Source organism: Eubalaena glacialis, chromosome 11 (genome assembly GCF_028564815.1).
Source record: "Eubalaena glacialis isolate mEubGla1 chromosome 11, mEubGla1.1.hap2.+ XY, whole genome shotgun sequence".
NCBI lineage: Eukaryota > Metazoa > Chordata > Mammalia > Artiodactyla > Balaenidae > Eubalaena > Eubalaena glacialis.
The window spans coordinates 103,667,747-103,685,092 of NC_083726.1; the positions used below are offsets into that span (position 1 = coordinate 103,667,747).

Sequence of the window (17,346 nt, forward strand, 5' to 3'; positions counted from 1 at the left end):
AACACAAACAGACTCAGAGACCTAGAGAACAGATTTGTGGTTGCCGGGGGGAGGGGGTGGGGGAGGGACGGACTGGAAGTTTGGGGTTAGCAGATGCAAATTATTACATACAGGATGGATAATCAACAAGGTCCTACTGTATAGCACAGGCAACTATATTCAATATCCTGAGATAAACCATAATGGGAAAAAAACCATTAAAAAATGTCTTTATATGTATAACTGAATAAACTTTGCTGTACGGCAGAAATTAATACAACATTGTAAATCAACTGTACTTCACTAAAAATAAAATTTTAAAAAATGAAAAAATGACAAATAAATCTGGCTCTGTCTCACTATCTCCTTTGCTATCCACCTGGTCTCTAATCCCAATTCCTTTTTTTTTGGCCACGCTACGAGGCATGCAAGTTCTTCCCCAACCAGGGATTGAACCCTTCCCCCCTGCATTGGGAGCATGGAGTCTTAACCACTGGACCGCCAGGGAAGTCCTCTAATCCCAATTCTTTCTGAGCCTCCTAACTTGTCTCCCTGCTTCCTCTCCTGCCCGAGCCCATTCTCTTAACAGCTATCCTGCTCTTTCTAAAACATCAGTCCTATCGTTCCCCTGCTTAAAATTCCACAATAGGAATTTGGAGATAAATTCCTTAAATGGTGAGTAAGACTCCACATGATTCAGCCTCCGTGTACTGCTCCAACCACATTCTATAACATTCTTTCCCCTGACCGCTTCACTAGAAATTTAATGATCTTCATTCTGTGTTTCTAAGGTGTCAAACTTACTTTTGCCCCAAGGCCTTTGAACTTCTTCTCTCTGTCTAGAATCTCTTTTCTTTCCTCTTCAAGCAGCTGGCTTCTCCTCATTATTGAGTTTTCTCAAAGATCATCTCGTCAGAGAGGATTCCCTGGTCATCCCATCATTTTCCAGTCCATTACCCTGTTCCATTTTTTAAAAATAACACTTGTGAGAATCAAAAATTTTCTTATTTATAAGTGTATGTTTATTGCCTGCCTCTCACCATGAGAATGTACAGTCTTGAAGTACATTTTCTGATCTTTCTTGTTCATCTATGTATTCTTCTGTGTTCTTCCCTCCTGAAAAGTACACATACATGGTAGGTGATAAATAAGTATATATTGATTGAATAAACTAATGAATGAATGAACTCTATAGCCATTTCTATTTGAGTATAATAAAAATATATTATTCAAATTACTGACAGTGCCTTACATTGTTAGCACTGAGAAAGCAAGCACAGTGGATCACTTCCCAAATTTCAGTGGACATTTTTTACCCCGCTAAAAGTCATGTTGAACATTGAAGATGATCTGCAAGAAAAAAAAAAATAGAAAACACTTCAAATTATGTCTTAATCATGGCAGTGTATACCCCAGCTATCTCATAACTTGTTTTTGTTTATTCAAATAATACTGTGTGGGTGTCTACAATATGCCCGACACTGCTCTAGGAACTTAAGACACATCAGCTTAAAAAAAAGAAAGAAAGAAAATATTTCTGCCATTGTAGAACTTATATTCTACCAAGGGGAGAAAGGTAATACACAATAAATGTAATAAATAAATCATAGAGCATGTTAGAAGTTGATGAGTGCTAAAGAAGAAAAGATAGAAAAGGAAAAGGGGGATCAGAAATGCCAAGTAGGGAGGGAGCAGGTTGCAGCATTAAGAGATTGGTCAGGATAGACCCCAGTGAGAAGTGACATTTGAGCAGAGACTTGAAAGAGTTGAGGGAGTCATCCACATGGATATATGTAAAGAACATCATTGCTGGAAAAGCAGTCAGTAAATGCAAAGATGGGAGGTGTGTCTGGCAAGAAAGTGCAAGGGGTCTCATGCAATCGGAGGAGTGAGGAAGAGAGAAACTGGTCAGAGATGAGTCAAAGTGGCCATTGTAAAGACTACAACTTGGGCTCTGAGTGACAGGGGAAAAGGAGTGACATGATATTACTCACACTTACTTAAAAAAAAAAAAACCCCTCTCTCTGCTGTAGAGAATATACTATAGTGAGGGAAAGGATAGATGCATGGAGGTAATAATCTAAGGAAGACAAATGAGTGTCTCAGAACAGGAAGAAGTAGTATAGGTAGTGAGAAATAGTCAAAGTTCAGTCATATTTGAAGACAGACCACTAGAGTGAGAGAGAAAGAGGGGAGTCAGCGATGACATCAAAGTTGTTGACCCGAGCAATTGGAAGGATGGAGTTGACATCTATAGAGAGATAACAGGCTACCGGTGGAGTGAGCTTTGAGGAGAAGATCACGAGTTTCATGTTGGACATGTTGAGGATGAGCTTTCAAACAGAGATATCAAATAGGGCATTGGATATCCAAGCCTACGATTTGGTACTGAAGTAGGGGACAGATGCAATTTGACAGTCATAAGCATTTCAGTGGTATTTAAAGTAATGGGACTAGTTGAGATCACCAAGGGAGTCAGGGTACATAGGAAGTCAGTGTAGACAGAGAAGAGGATTCAAGAACTGAGAGCCCTGAGGCACTCCATTATGAAGACATTCAGGAGAAGATGAGAAATTTGCAAAGGAGATAGAAAAGAACCTGAGAAAAGAAGAAAACCAAGAATGCAACATCTTAGAAGTCAAGTGAAGAAAAGGTATCCAGGAGGAGGGAATGATCAACTGTGTCAAATGCTGCTGATGGATGAAACAAGCTGAGGACTGAGAATTGACTATTGGATTAAACAATCTGTGGGTTATGGGTGATTTTGGCAAGAGCTTTTTGTATGCCCAGAATGGGAACGTTCAAAAGCCTGACCAGAATAAGTTTAAGGGATAACGGGACAAGAGGAATTGGAGACGATTCATTTGAAAAACTTTGCTACAAAGGGAAACAGAGAAATGAAATAGTAGCTGACAAAGGAATAGGGTTAAGAAAGGGTTTTTTATTTGTATTGCTTTTAAGGAAGAAAAATGATGGCATCACAGATTATTCTGGTGGGAATGATTCAACAGAGAGGGAAAGTTGATGGTGTCAGGAAAATACAAGTTGAGAATTTGGCTTAGATAGTAGCAAGCATAGTTCATCAATGGGGACAGATTGGAAGGCCGAGCGTGTAGATGCAGAAACTCACAGGTATGTAAATATGGTGTGGAGATTCTACGGGAATTCTCTTCCAGCTGATTCGATATCTTTAGTGAAGTAGGATGCCAAGCCATGAGCTGAGGATGAAGGAGGACATCTTGGGGGTTGGAAGAGAGGGGAAAGGCATGTAGTCGTTGTCTAGAACAATGGGGAGTGAAGGAACCAGGGAGATAATATAGAAGTTACCACGGAGCATAAGGAGGCCATTTGAGGTTTGTGGGCAGGAATTTAAAATGGGTTGGTCAATGGGGTTATAAGGTTTTCTCCAGCCACATTAGACTGCATGGATATAGGAGCAGAGGTAGCAGATAAAGAATTGTTTTGCCAGTCAATTTCCAGAAAGCAAGAGACAGGTAAAGAAATGAGGGAATGTGGAAGAATATGACTCTGACAGTTGAACTTAACTCATCCAGTGGAACTTAACTTGACTAAAAAGAGTAGTGAGAACATGAAGGGCATGAAAGAGGTGAAAATAATAAAAGGACTAATGGAGTGGAGGCCCTGAAGGAGGACAAGCGTTCTGGTGGTTGAGTAGTCAAGAGTAAGCTGGGAAGATGGAAGGTGGTAGTCAGAGGGGAAGGCACAAAGTTGAGATTATGGAGTGGTGACAAGTATTACTCTGGGGCATGGGTTGGCAAACTTTTTCTTAAAAGTGTCAGATAGTAAATGGTTAGGTTTTACACTCTACTCTCTGTTACAACTACTCAACTCTGTCATTGTGGTGTATAAGCAATCGGAGACAATATACAGTGAATGGGTGCGGCTATGTTCCAATAAAACTTTATTTATAAATAGGTGGCAGGCTGGACCTTACCTGACTGTAGTTCAGCAACCCTGGTCTGGGGTGCAAGATTCAGGGTGTGACCATGGGTGTGAGTGGCTGATCTCAAGTGGAGGACAAGGACATTGGAAAGGAGGTTAAGGAACTGGGAAACCAAGAGATGGCAGGATGGAAGGTTGGGAGGATGATCTATATGTATGTGCGTGTTAAAATTGCCGAGAATTAAGGCAGAAGTGGAACTGGAGAGCGTGACCATTAGAGGGGAGCTGATGACTTTGAAGAATAGAGGAAAACGTCTTAGAGATTGGTGGCTGACAGCACAGAAGAGAAATATTAGGTGATGTAACTGGGTAACATGAGATTCAAAGCTGAAGCTTTTTAGGGATGAGGAAGGAAAAATGACCTGAAAATGGAAATAGTATAAAGTTCCATTTTCTAGTTCTGTGGTGCTTCTCCACATGTTCAAAATAACCCCTCACCAAATGCAATAAACACATTTTAACTGTTTAAGAACAACTGGAGTAAAAGAAATTTCCAGCAACGAGTCCCTAGTACCAGGTGCCTCAGGAAGGCAGTTCTGGCCCTAGAGTTTGTAGATTCCACGTATGCTGTGATGGGGCATCTTTGCAAAACACTAATCACCCTCCACCTGGAGACACATTTCAGCTCTCTTTGGCAAGAAGACCAGCTTTCCCGTACACTGAATATTTTTTACAGTGTCTTCACAGTAAAATGAGAATTTTAGAATAGTGGCAGACTTGTTGATCATATCTATACTACAACATGCCAAAAGAAGTATCATGGAGCCTAAAAAATCAAGCTGATGACCACCAAAGTCGAAAAAGATCAGAACATGCAAGTAGACGCCTGGAATTGGAGATCGGAGGACTTGAAGTGCTAAGTCCTATAAAAGGGAACCGGAGGCTTTCAAAACGATGAAAATGACACCAAAGAGAGATTCACCAGCAGGCAGAGAGCTGGCAAAGTGTGTTCATGAATTATATACCGCACCAGAAGTTCTAGCAAGAGAAAAGCACAGGATTAATAATTAACTAGCAAAGTAATAATGGGCTTGTAGAGTTTCTGCTTTTTCTCAGTGAAAGAAATCAGCCTACTTCGTCTTTCTGCCCATTGTTTGTCTCCTCATATTTATAAAGAGGAAAGTTCATAAGCCACATCCTTTTTATAACCATGAATCATTTCTTCCCAAAGCCTCTTCAGCATTTCCCTCGTACTCTGGATCTTCCTGAACAAACCTTGAGAGCTTGGCCTCGGGCTCCTGCTGGTGGTTTGCACTGCACAAGAGAGCTCTGGTACCCACGGCCTCCTGGTGCTGATCTTTGAAGCCCTTCTTCACAATATTTTATTTCTCACTATCATTACCTTCATCTCCAGTAACTATTTGTGGTATTAAGTGCCCAGTTAGCACCGCCCTTAGTATTGTGCATATCTCTGCTTTCTGCCCTCCCAGAGCTTAAAATCCAGGAAAGATGTACTGATGCTTTTTCCCACCCTCAGCCCCAGCACTCAGCACATCTGGAGCACAGAGCCTCCTTTAAATGTTTATCAAATGATAAATAAAAACACATGAAGAACACACAGAAAGCAAAACAGAAATGTTAAATGAATACAGGAAGGAACATGAATACATTGACATTAGGTGTTAGTAAGTTCATTTAAAAGTGCTGGACAAATGCAGAGTTTTACTGGGGTAAAAGTACAGAGAAACCAGGGGTGAAGTCTTCCTGAGAGGGAAGGGAGAAGGTAATAAAATCTCATTCTTCTTAGAGAGAGGGAAACTAAAAGTTTAGTGTTTACGGTATATCGGTTTTCTATCACCACATTTCTTTTTTAAAAGAGCTTTAGTGTTTATTTACTAGCTCTCATGGTAGAAAAATTTGCAAAGTTCAAAAGAGTAAAAATCCAATAATTCAGCCAGTCAAAGCTAAAACTGTTCATGTTATTTAATGTGTTTACTTACAATATTTTGCCACTCATACACAAAAGAGAGAGATGAGTACAATAAACTCCCATGTATTCATGTTCCAGCTTCAATAATCTTCCACACATGGCCAAACTTGTCTCATTTGTACCTTCATTCACATACTTTCTTCCTCTTTGTGGTATAATTATGAAGCAAATCGCAGATATCATATCATAATAAATACTATAAATATTTTAGCTTATCCCTTAGATTGCCATGCATATTTTAACATAGTTATGTTGATATGGAATGTACAAAATTATATATACTTATTTCATTTATTTCTGATATTGAAAAAATTATTTTTAAGCGAAAATTTAAAAAAACTTTGCTCCGTGATTTTCGTTCAACCTCTTACCACCATCATTACTATTACTCCAACGATGACTTGGGGGGAAAAAGATAACCATTTTGGAGACCCGATGCTTAAGCTATTGTCTCTCCTTAAATGGGATAATTTAAGTGCATATAAAGGGCTTTGCACAGTGCCTTACACAAGTAGTTAGGGGCTATTTGATTTGGTAAAATTAATACTGTTAAAAATAGCTAACCTTATTCGGCATTGTAATAAGCACTTTACATATATTATAGCAAGTAACAGTCACAGCACCCCAGCAAGTGAGTAATGGTCTTACTCTCATTTTATAGAGCAGAACACTGAGGCTTGGGAAGTTTAAGTAACATACCTAAAATCACAGAGGTAGTAAACAGTTGACCCGGGATTTTAGTATAAGCTTATCTAACTCCAGAGCCCATGCTGTTAACCTCCATGCTAGTTTTCTATGATAAATTCAAGATTTCTATAGGGAACCTAATGATGTATATAGAAGTACAGAATCATAGACCTTATTGATAGATTGTCATGATACTATCCAGTACAAGCCTTAGCTCAATCCAAAATTCATAAGAAATATTCAAATTGAGGTGAAATTTGGGTGAATATATTGGGACACTCAACCACCAGTAATCAAATTTTCCTTGTACCATTACAGCAATATATTTTGCCATTTTTTATTCCTTGTAGACATCTGTAAATTGTAACATCATAATATAGCTTACTATAGTAACTTTAACAAAGTCCAACAGAAATTTTGCCTGTTTTGGTAAACTTTCTTTGAGGTATGATCACTACTAATTTGAAGAATATCTATGAAAGTATTTTAAAGAGAATGTTCTAAATTCTGACCTTTTTCCTTCTCAGTCTCTATAATATCACACAGATTTGTTCCAAGTACCATCAGAGGAAACTTTATGAATTGTTTGACACTGTTCAATGGATTTGGTTGTTTCATGGGGGCACTGATGGTGGAGCTGGTCTACCTCATCTCAGAAGGTAAAAACAGTTTCATGGTATGCTTATATATATATTGATTTGATGACTAGAGAACTGAGAGACAAAACCTTAAGAGAGGGGCTTTGCTAGTGTAGTCTTTTTTTTAATTGATCCACTTTTGCAATTAAGATAGAATTAAGATAGGAAATAGACTCTTGCTGTATTCATTAATTTCTAGGAATTGTTTTTCTTTTGATAGGGGGAGGTAATTACAGAATGTCACTTCTCATGAGACCCTGTCTGCTGTCTTTCTTTCGTGTATTTTAAAACAAACTGGTCCTTATATTCTTACTAGGTCTTTCAACAGGGCTGTATTCCATAATGTGTCATAGCTGGCATAGGTAACCCTCAGAAAAGGTAAAAGTCCTGTGTAAATATAAGAGGACAGGGTATCTGGATGATCCTTTATCCAGAAATAGTGTCTGTGCAACCAAAGAGAAATTGTGAGTTGAATGACAACTGATCTTGGAAAATTTTCCCTATAGATATTTTGGTAAGGAGAAACAATCAATCTGAAAAATTCACATGCAACATAAAAAGTACTACTCTTATATGGGCTGGTAGAAGAATCAAACAGGATAACATTAAAGATTAGCTGTCACAGTGAAATGTCTTTGGCTGTTTTTTAAATCTACAGACTTTTTCTTTTATTTGTTCTGAGAGGTTAATACAGCTTAAAATTTATTAAATTTGCTTGTGTTTATTTTATGGGAAATACTGCATGCCTATTCTCTGCTTTCAAAAATACTTATTGTTATACTTTTAAAATAATGTAAAGAAATATTCATTTGTATTCTCTACAAATAAATTTTACTTACCTACGTTCACACTATGGAAAACATAAATTCTATGAATGAGAAACTCCTTGTAACACTAGGGTATCCATTCAAAAAATATTTATGGAGGATCCACTCTGTTCCAATTACCATATTGGGCACTAGAAATACCATGGCAAGCAAAATAAACTTCCAAACCATCACAAAACTTCCAGGGGTGTAGGGAAGCAATAAAATTGAGTGATGAATTAAATGATAGGTATAGTAGAGTTCTAGGGAACAAATCTACAATCCTTGATTGTTAAGATCAAACCCTGTTCTTTTCTTAGTTGACTGAGAAAGTTAAGCCAAAGTATATATTGAATACTTACCATGTGCCAGGCCCTGTGCTACATGGAATTATGTGAGATATGGTTCCAGTTTTCAAAGGGCTCAAATCCAAACTGTCACAATTAAGTGTGAACTACAGGAGTTGTTGACATCTCTGATGATTAGATTCTTTAAATGCAAACAAAGAACAAAGCACTGGTATTAGGATTTTATAAGATAACTTGGAAAATTCTTACCTATATCTCTACCTCAACATCTTAGTTGTTGAACATGTTTATTTTCTTCAACATTACTCAATGAAGATGTTTCTGAAAATTTGCTTAAAAAAAAGGTCTATAATCAAATTACATTTGACATATTCTAGAAAGACTGCAAAGTCAAACATTACTATCAGTTTACCTTTTATATAAGTCTAAATTTTTCATATACGTGCTTAAGCAAATGACCCAGAGTCTGTCCAAACTTCAAGTTAAGTTCTCCACAAGGCAGTTCTCACTTTAGTCATCAGCCACAAGTTTGGAGGTCCCCAGGGCTGCCATCACTTCTGATAAGCTGGCTATAAATATGGAGATTCCCCACAGACTCCCCCTCACTGTGCTAGAAAGCACAATACTTATTGTGCTAGAAAGCACAATACTTAGGATTACAGCTTTATTATAGCAAAAGAATACAAATGGGAATGTGATAAATGGAGAGAGGCATAAAACAAGGTCTGGGAGGGTTCCCAAAGTGAAGCTTCTTTCACCCTCAGAGATGTGGTACCCAACTGGCACATCAGTGTGTGACAATACGCAGAGTATTATCACCCAGGTAAGCTTACCTGAGCTTTGGTGTGCAGACTTTTTATTGAGGCTTTATTAGGTAGGCAGATTGACTGAAACATTGGCCATTGTAGTTGAACTCAATCTCCAGCCTCTTTTCTCTCTGAAGAGATCGGGCTGATATACTGTGGCTCAAAACCCCAACCCTCTAATCATATGGTTGGTCTTCCTGGCTGGCCAGCTCCCATTCTGAGTCATGCCATTAACATAAACCATCAGGTGGGGCTTAAGAGGCCAACCATGAATAGCAAACATACTTCAATCACTTAGGAAATTCAATGGTTTTAGAGTTTATCTCCCAGGAACCAGGAAGAAAGACCAGGCAATTTCTTTATCACGCACAACTATTCTTGCAAATACATTTCACTGAAAACCTAAATTTTTATTGAGAATCTGCATAGTGTGGTAGGACCTGTTATATACATTACTGGGTTTATTACAGCAATCTTATAAAGTTGATATTACTATCCTCATTTTTGAAATTTAATAATTAAGACAGAAATAAGAAAATGAAGTGCTCCAGTCACCACCACTAGTATCTGACAGAGCTCTGACCCTCCCAGCATTCTGAAACCAGTGCCAATGTTTTTCTTCAATATTTATCTACTTATTTAATTTTATTTTGGCTATGCCGGGTCTCAGTTGTGACACATGGGATCTTTGTTGCAGCATGTAGGATCTTTATTTGCAGCCAATGTTGATTTTAATACATCAAACAGCTACTAAGAGTCACACAGTGTAAGGGCTTTTTACTTCTGCAATACAATCTCCTTGGATGGAGGTCTGCATATAGGATATTATTGATAATATTCTAGACATAGTAAGAGATAGATTTTTTAAAGTTTATATAATTTTGGCAGAGTTTGGTGCCCATGAAAGGAGATTTACCAAGAACACATGGTGAGGACATCTTAGCAACATGGGATGTGCAGGGGAGATTCTCTAAACTTATGTTCAAAAGAACACCATTTAAATTACTGATGATTGATTTGATTTACTTCTGAAAATTTTTTTTTCTGTTCATAGTAATACCGTGTTACATCAAATCACATCCCAATAAATTAGAATCTTACAGTTGGATGTCACCTTAGAGGTAATCTAGTCTAACATTGTACCAAAAACTAGAAGATGTACCATCATCTTCCAGTGCCCAGAAAAATTCTCTACTTTGAGAAGTAACCTGAGTCTACCCATCTGTTGATAACTGTATTCCATAGGATAAGCTTAGCTTTCTATCCACATAGCAACTCTTCAAACATTTGATAAATATTTGGAGAAGTAATGTGGTACAATGTTTAAAAGAGTAGGTCCTGTAGTCAAACTATATTAATTCCAATCCAGGTAGTCTAGCTGTGTGTCCTCAGTTTTCATGCCAGAAACAACAACAATAAATAATTCATCATGTTGCTGAGAGGATTAAGTAATTAATATGCACAATAAGTGCTCAATAAAGACAGCTATTATGATCCCCTTCTATTTTATAGACAAACCACTCCAGTTTTTTTCATGTTACATGATTCCCTGATTTTTCACTATCAAAACCCCTCCATCCGTTAAACAAATAACAACTTGTCAGTATCTTTCTTAAAATATGGTTTCCAGAATCAATCGCAATACTCAAAATGGGTACATCAAGATAGATGTTACTTTTATCAACCTTCTCTCTCTCTTTCTTTCTCTCTCTTTCTTAATGCCAACAGAGACTGTGGTGACTTTTTCAGTAGTTGCATCACACCTATGGTAAATTAAAACCCGAGGCTTTTTTTTTATTTTTGGCAGTTTCTCTCAATTCAGTTCCAGTCATCTTATCACAGTTTCTTTTCCTAATTAAATGGGGGACTTTATCTCTATCCTTAATAAATGTCAACCCATCATTCTAAATAACAGACATTTTAAAAACTTGATTCTGTCATCCAGTGAATTACTAATCTTTACTTCTTTACCAGCTTTGTGCCATCTGCAAATTTAGTAAGCAAGTTCCTAGACTTCTTCCAGGTAATTGATAAAATTGTTGAGCTGGACAGGACCAAAACCAAAGCCTTGTGGAAAATTCCTAGAGATCTCACTGCAAGTTAATGACAATCAACTAATCCTCCCCTTTTGGATATAATCATCTCCCACTTCACCTAATTACTATCGTTCAGCCCACACACTTCTCCATCATTCCCAGAATGACATCACAGGAGACTTTTGTCACATGTTTTTCTAGGAATAGGATATATCTGAGTTTGTGACAGTCCCTTTAACCATCAGATTAGCATTCGTCAAGAAAGGAAATGAAGTTCATTTAGATGATTTGGTTTTAGTGACCCTAAACTGGCGTATGGTGACTAATTAGGGCCCCTAAGAGAGGGTGATCCTTTGACTTTTTGCATGACTTTGGGTAGGTCATCATCACTCTAAGACTGTTTCCTCTTACGTAAAAAAAGAGAATGCTGCACTTCAGTTTTCTCAGAGATGATGGGAGGATAAAATTAAGTAATGTATTTAAAATTTTAATGCCAGAGATTATTTTAAATATAAAATAAAGCCATAGTGGCACATTTGGTTAGAAATAAGGTGGGTCTATTTAATCAAACAACCAGACCAATTTCTTTGACAGAACCGACCATAGTGAAAAGAACATTATAGCTCTATGCTTAAGCATCCCACAAGCCTCCACATTCCATTTAGCATATAGGATATTTTAAACCTTTAAGGATTCATGTCAGCAGAGCATGTGTGTATGTGAGTGCGTGTGTGAGTGTTAGCGTATGATTGGAAAAGATGATCAGCTATCACAGTCTCCAAGCTGCATTAGTCATTTTTAGCACCATGATGGAGAATGGTGTGAATGCGGTAAATTCAAAAGATTTCTCAAAACTTGACTGTGCAGACAGATAACTGTTAGAATGACATTTTCAGTACAAGTGAGAAAACTGATCCTTCTGGGATCTCTAACTCTGAGTGCTTTAAAGAAGATACAAGACTAAACCCATCCTCCTACACTAATCATTTCAGGAATAGTTTATCTAAAAGTAGCAATGCTAATAAAAGGGAGTGAAGAAGTCAGTCAAACTGCTTATTTCGACTCTATGCCATTAGCAACCAGATCAATTTTCTCACACACATGAGCGCGAGCTTACCTTTTGACGGAAATAACAAAATAGAATTCAGTGAAAAGTGACATCTTAGTTATGGATGTGTAGGTGATTGAAAGATCCAAAGCAAAATGTCTCAGAGAAACTGGATAATTGGGCAGAATCGAGAGGTCAAGGTATACATCTTCTTGCCCCTGTTAGTCCTTCCTCTTCAGAGTTCAGGAAAGAAGCAGAGAATTTAGCTGTTTAATTCCCACCAAGAGCATTTTAAATTAGAATAGTGATCTTTTAAAATTCTCATTTAAATATCTATGATTATTGAGACCACTGACAGCCATCTCAGCATGAATCAAGGAGTCGTTCTTGAAACAGGAATTTGCAGTTGCAGTAAACTTGAAAGAAGAAAGTATTTATGCATCTGGAAGGCTATTCACAGGTCCGTGCCTATTTTCTTAGAGATGTGTTTCTTCAAATTCACATCAATGCCTCAGGTCTAACTACAAATGGGTTTCGAGATGACAGATTTTTAGACCCAGAAGGGAAAAGAAGTGGCCTGCTACCCCGTAATTCACCTTTAGCCAGGCCATATTCTACTTGACCGTCAACTGGTTTCGTGCCACTCTTCCCGTGGCTAACATGGCATGCCCCCAGTGCTCCACGGGCAAAGCTGCTCTTGATCCTCTGTCAGAATCAGGTGCAGAGTCCCCCTTGTCCAATGTTCTTTCTACCAGAAATTCTTCACTCTTATGCTCACCAAGCCAAATACCACTCATCTTTCTAGTGTCAACTTCAACACCGTTTGCAGGCACTCTTAGCACGAACATGGATGTGAATCTAACTCTATCTAGACATGTAAGATATATTCCAGAAACAACTCATTCTACACCCTCAACCTTTGGCTCCAGAGAGACCCTCAGAGCTGCTCGGAGGCCTTAGGGTTCATACCAGTATCAGGGCAAGCCCAAAATACTTTTCAGATGTGGACAGGAGCATCCATTGCTGTTGGCTCATGAGAGGTAGAAATGGAGGAACTTGGAGTCAGACCAACCTGAGTTCAAACTCAACTCAGCCCTTGATAAACTGTGAGGTCTTGAGCACTAGGGGTTCAGAACAGCCCTCCCCAAGATGTGCCAGTTTGGCCTATTATTTATTTGAGCTAAAGTTTGCATTATTTTGAGCTAAAGTCAGTGGAGACTTTACTGCCCCTCCCTTAACTTCCTAGAAAAATTTAAACTGGGAATTTTTCCCGGAAAAAGAGTTTTCACCAGAGATAAATTTTACCGAAGTGGCCCCATCTCTATGGCAGGGCAAACATCTAATTACCAAACATCTGCTCTTTTTCTTATTATCCTGTGAATTACCCTCTTTCTTTGGAAGCTCCAGGCCCCTATCCCATTTCTTACATCAGGATGGCATATATACCTCATTTTATCTTTCTTTTTTTGAACCTCTCATGTATGTGGGGTTCCCCGTAAGTACAAAATTAAATTTGATTTTCTCCTGTCAATCTGTCTCATGTCAATTTCATTCTTAGACCAGCCAGAAGAACCTAGAAGGACAGAAGAAAGTTTTTTTCACCCCTGACTGCACATTACTTAACCTGTCTGAGTCTCAGTTTCTCCTTCTCTAAAATGGTATCACTAACAATTTCCAAGATATCTGTGAGGACCAGAGGAAATAGATATAAAGCACCAGATCAGTAAAGGTGCACAAAAATAATGATTTATATTGTTATTGTAATTTGAGTGGGATCTCAACATTTTCCAAGTGGGCTAGGATTATCATGGGCATGATGTTCTGGTTTGGCATTTTTATAATTCTTCAGAAAAGAACGTGTCCCATAAATGCAGAGCTCAGGTGTCCTATCAGCTTCAATTCCAGGACCATATTGGGATGAGATGAAATAAAGCCACGTTCTGAGATTCTTCTTGGCCTCATGGACCCATGCCATTAGTGGTGCTCCCTTTGCATGGCAAACTTACATGTCTAGATGGAGTTAGATTCACATCCATGTTCATGTTAAGAATGCCTGCAAACGGTGTTGAAGTTGACACTAGAAAGATGAGTGGTATTTGGCTTGGTGAGCATAAGAGTGAAGAATTTCTGGTAGAAAGAACATATACCAAAGCCTGGAAGTAAGGAATCACCTGGTGCATCAGAGGAACTCAGAGAAGATCAGTAACCTGAAAATATTCAGGGAGTATCACATGAAGTCAGGTTGAGAAAGTAGAAGTAAAATCATGCAGGACCTTTGGCTTACAGGGATTTTTTTTTTTTAAACCTGTATGCAATAAGAAATTATAAAGGCATCAAGCAAGTGACATGAGCTATTTGTGTTTTAAGATCACTGTGGATGCAATGTAATTTGAAAAGGAAAGAAGAATGGCTTGGGAGAATCAGGAAGGGTTCAAATGAAGTAACTCAGGCAAGTCTAGTGGTGATGAACAAGTGAGGAAGTAGGCAGATGGAGAGAAATGGATAGATATAAGCTTGATTTCAGAGGTAGAATCAATAGTGCTTAGTGATGGTTTTGATAAAGTCAGGAGGTGGTAGGATGCAGAAGAGAGGAGTGGTATCAAGGAAGCATCCCAGATTCTGCCAAAAGCAACTGGGTGGGCAAAGATTCTATTTACTAAATGGAGAACATTAGAAGACAAAGAGGTTGAAAAACTTTTCAGCCATTCATTTTTTAACACATTAAGTTTGACCTGCCTGTGAGACATCCGAATGGAAATAGCTGGATCTCAGAAAAAGGATCTGGGTTAGATATGTAAATATGAGAATCTTTGGCACAAAAATAGCATTTGAGCCCATGGAAGTGAATAAAATTATCTAGTGTGAATATTAAGAACGAGGAGAAAAAGGACCCCAGGAACTAGACCTGAAAAGCCTCAATAATAGAGGTTAAATGGAGGAGAAATGGCCAGCCGGAGAAGGAAAAGGCCAGCCAGAGGGTGGAGGGAAATATATACATACATACATGTGTGTGCGTGTGGGGGTGTGTGTGTGTGTGTGTGTGTACTGAAGATAAGAGAGAGGACTGATTCAAACAGGAGATGATAAATTGTGTAAAATGCTACTGTGAGATCAAGTAGAGTGAGGAATGGAAAGCATCCATAGATTTAGCAAGAGATCATCACTGGTAACTTTAGCAAGAGTCATTTCAGCAGTGAGAAGGGAAAGAAAACCAGATTGGAGTAGGGTCAAAAATATCTAGTAAGTGAGGAAATAAAGGCATCACATCTAAACAACTCTTTTGAAGGACTTTCTCTGAAGATTTAAGAAATAAAGTGGTGGTTTGGAGGAAGCTGTGGGTAGATTCACCAGATTTAGCACTTAAAAATATAAGAAACCCAATTATGTTTGAATTTCAGGTAAACTAAATTTTTTTAGAATAAGTATGTCTCCCATGCAATATTATGGATGTACTTTGCATAAATTATACTTTACAAAATTATGTGTGTGATATTTAGGACATGCTTATTCTAAAAAATAATTCATGGTTGTTCTGAAACTCAAATTTAACTGTGAGTCCTGTGTTTTACCTGGGAAACTGAGATGTGGGTTCGAGATACATTTTTTTTAATTTTGAGAGATACTTGATCATGTTTAACTGATGAAATTATCTGGCACAAATGGAGAAGTTAAAAATGCAAGAGACAAAGGGAGGTTGACTTCTTATCAGAGGGTGGATACTTCTTTCCTGCACTGAAACAGAAGAAAGGAGAGCGTGGGTGCAGGTGCAAGCAGATGTGTAGTTCTGGTGTCAGAAATATCCTGGAGCCTTCCTTTCAAGGCTCCCAACTTTCTTTATAAAGTAGGCAGCAAACCATTCATGAAAGCAAAAGTGGCTCAGGATGAGAATAAAGAGTAGGAAAGACAGGGGGATAGGAATTTGTTATTTCGAGAGCTAGAAAAGATGATTTAGAAGAGAAATGTTAAGAAGGGTGGCAGTGTTGAGGACCCAGTTGACACTGGTGATCATGAAGGGTGATTTCAAACCACCTAAAGCATGATTTTGCCCAGTGCTATTCAGGTGCTCAAGGCAGGCATGAAACTGTCTGGTAGATTTTTAAATGGTCTAAAGACCATAAGACACAAGAAGAAAGGCACAAACTCTATTCTTGATTTTAAGTAATTTAGGGTAAATCTTATAGGCTATTTCCCTATAAATATGCAAAAAATGAGAAAAGCTTTCTTCTCAAATTTTGATATTAATAAGTCTACACCATTAGCTAATTGGAGGTGCAAATGAAAGGACAGACTGTACAAGCAAGCAGATTTGGGGCAAAAATCAGTTCCTGCTATATCCATGATGTTATTTAAATTCAATATTTCACTCTTTGAAATAGCTCCACTTAGAGCTTGACTTATTAATTCAGTCCACAAAAACACATTAGGTTCCTACTATGTGCAAGAACTGGCTAGATACTGAATTAATAATACCATGGCTGATGTTTAATTAACAAGAAGAACCTTATAGAAATATTTGACACTCAAATTAATATCAGATATATTCATTTGACTAATGCTATTACAATTACAGTTCAGAGCTAATGGCATTATCGGGCTATTATCACAAAGCATTGCCTCTCTTCTAAAACTCATTTCCATGATAATTCATTGAAATCATCATGAGAACACACTATCTTGATGGGTTTTTACCTCCCAATGCTCTTCAAGAGAATGAAATCACCCTTATAAGAAAGCTTGTTATCCCAAATATCACCCAGGCCCATTGTCCTGCAGTTCAGGTGAACAATGCATAGAGATTTCTCAACAATTTTGAAAGACACTGTGTCCCTTCCTGGAAACAGCAAGTTGATTTCATTTTTATCCACAATTCCCAAGAAGTAGAAATGCAAATTTTAGTCTCGATGCAGACATTGTTATGAGAACAAAGTATTGAACATGTGCAGATCCGGGGCCCAATCTCCAATCACCCATTCATTCAACAAATATTTATTCTGTCTCCTTTACATGACTTTAGGCAAACAGTTCAGCCTCTCTGTGCCTCTGTTTCCTTGTCTGTAATTTGAGGGTAATAATAATTTGAGTAGTTATTAGATAAATATGAAAAAGTGGTAGAAAAGCCAAAGTTAGAATATAGTTGTTAGGCAT

At 38.0% G+C, this 17,346-nt stretch overlaps 1 protein-coding gene and 1 long non-coding RNA gene across 2 annotated transcripts in view; one reads left to right on the plus strand and one right to left on the minus strand.

The window, feature by feature from the left end:
* Positions 1-17,346, plus strand: part of SLC15A5 (solute carrier family 15 member 5) — a 91,742-nt gene that overhangs the window by 56,886 nt on the left and 17,510 nt on the right. Inside the window, 1 exon segment of the mRNA XM_061206181.1 lies at positions 7,087-7,218. Coding sequence (XP_061062164.1) covers positions 7,087-7,218 — 132 coding nt within the window.
* Positions 1,063-8,430, minus strand: LOC133101413 (uncharacterized). Its single transcript, XR_009702634.1, has 3 exons — positions 8,366-8,430; positions 1,232-1,329; positions 1,063-1,095 (listed from the first exon to the last, which is right to left on the minus strand). It is a non-coding gene; the product is annotated as an uncharacterized LOC133101413 (long non-coding RNA).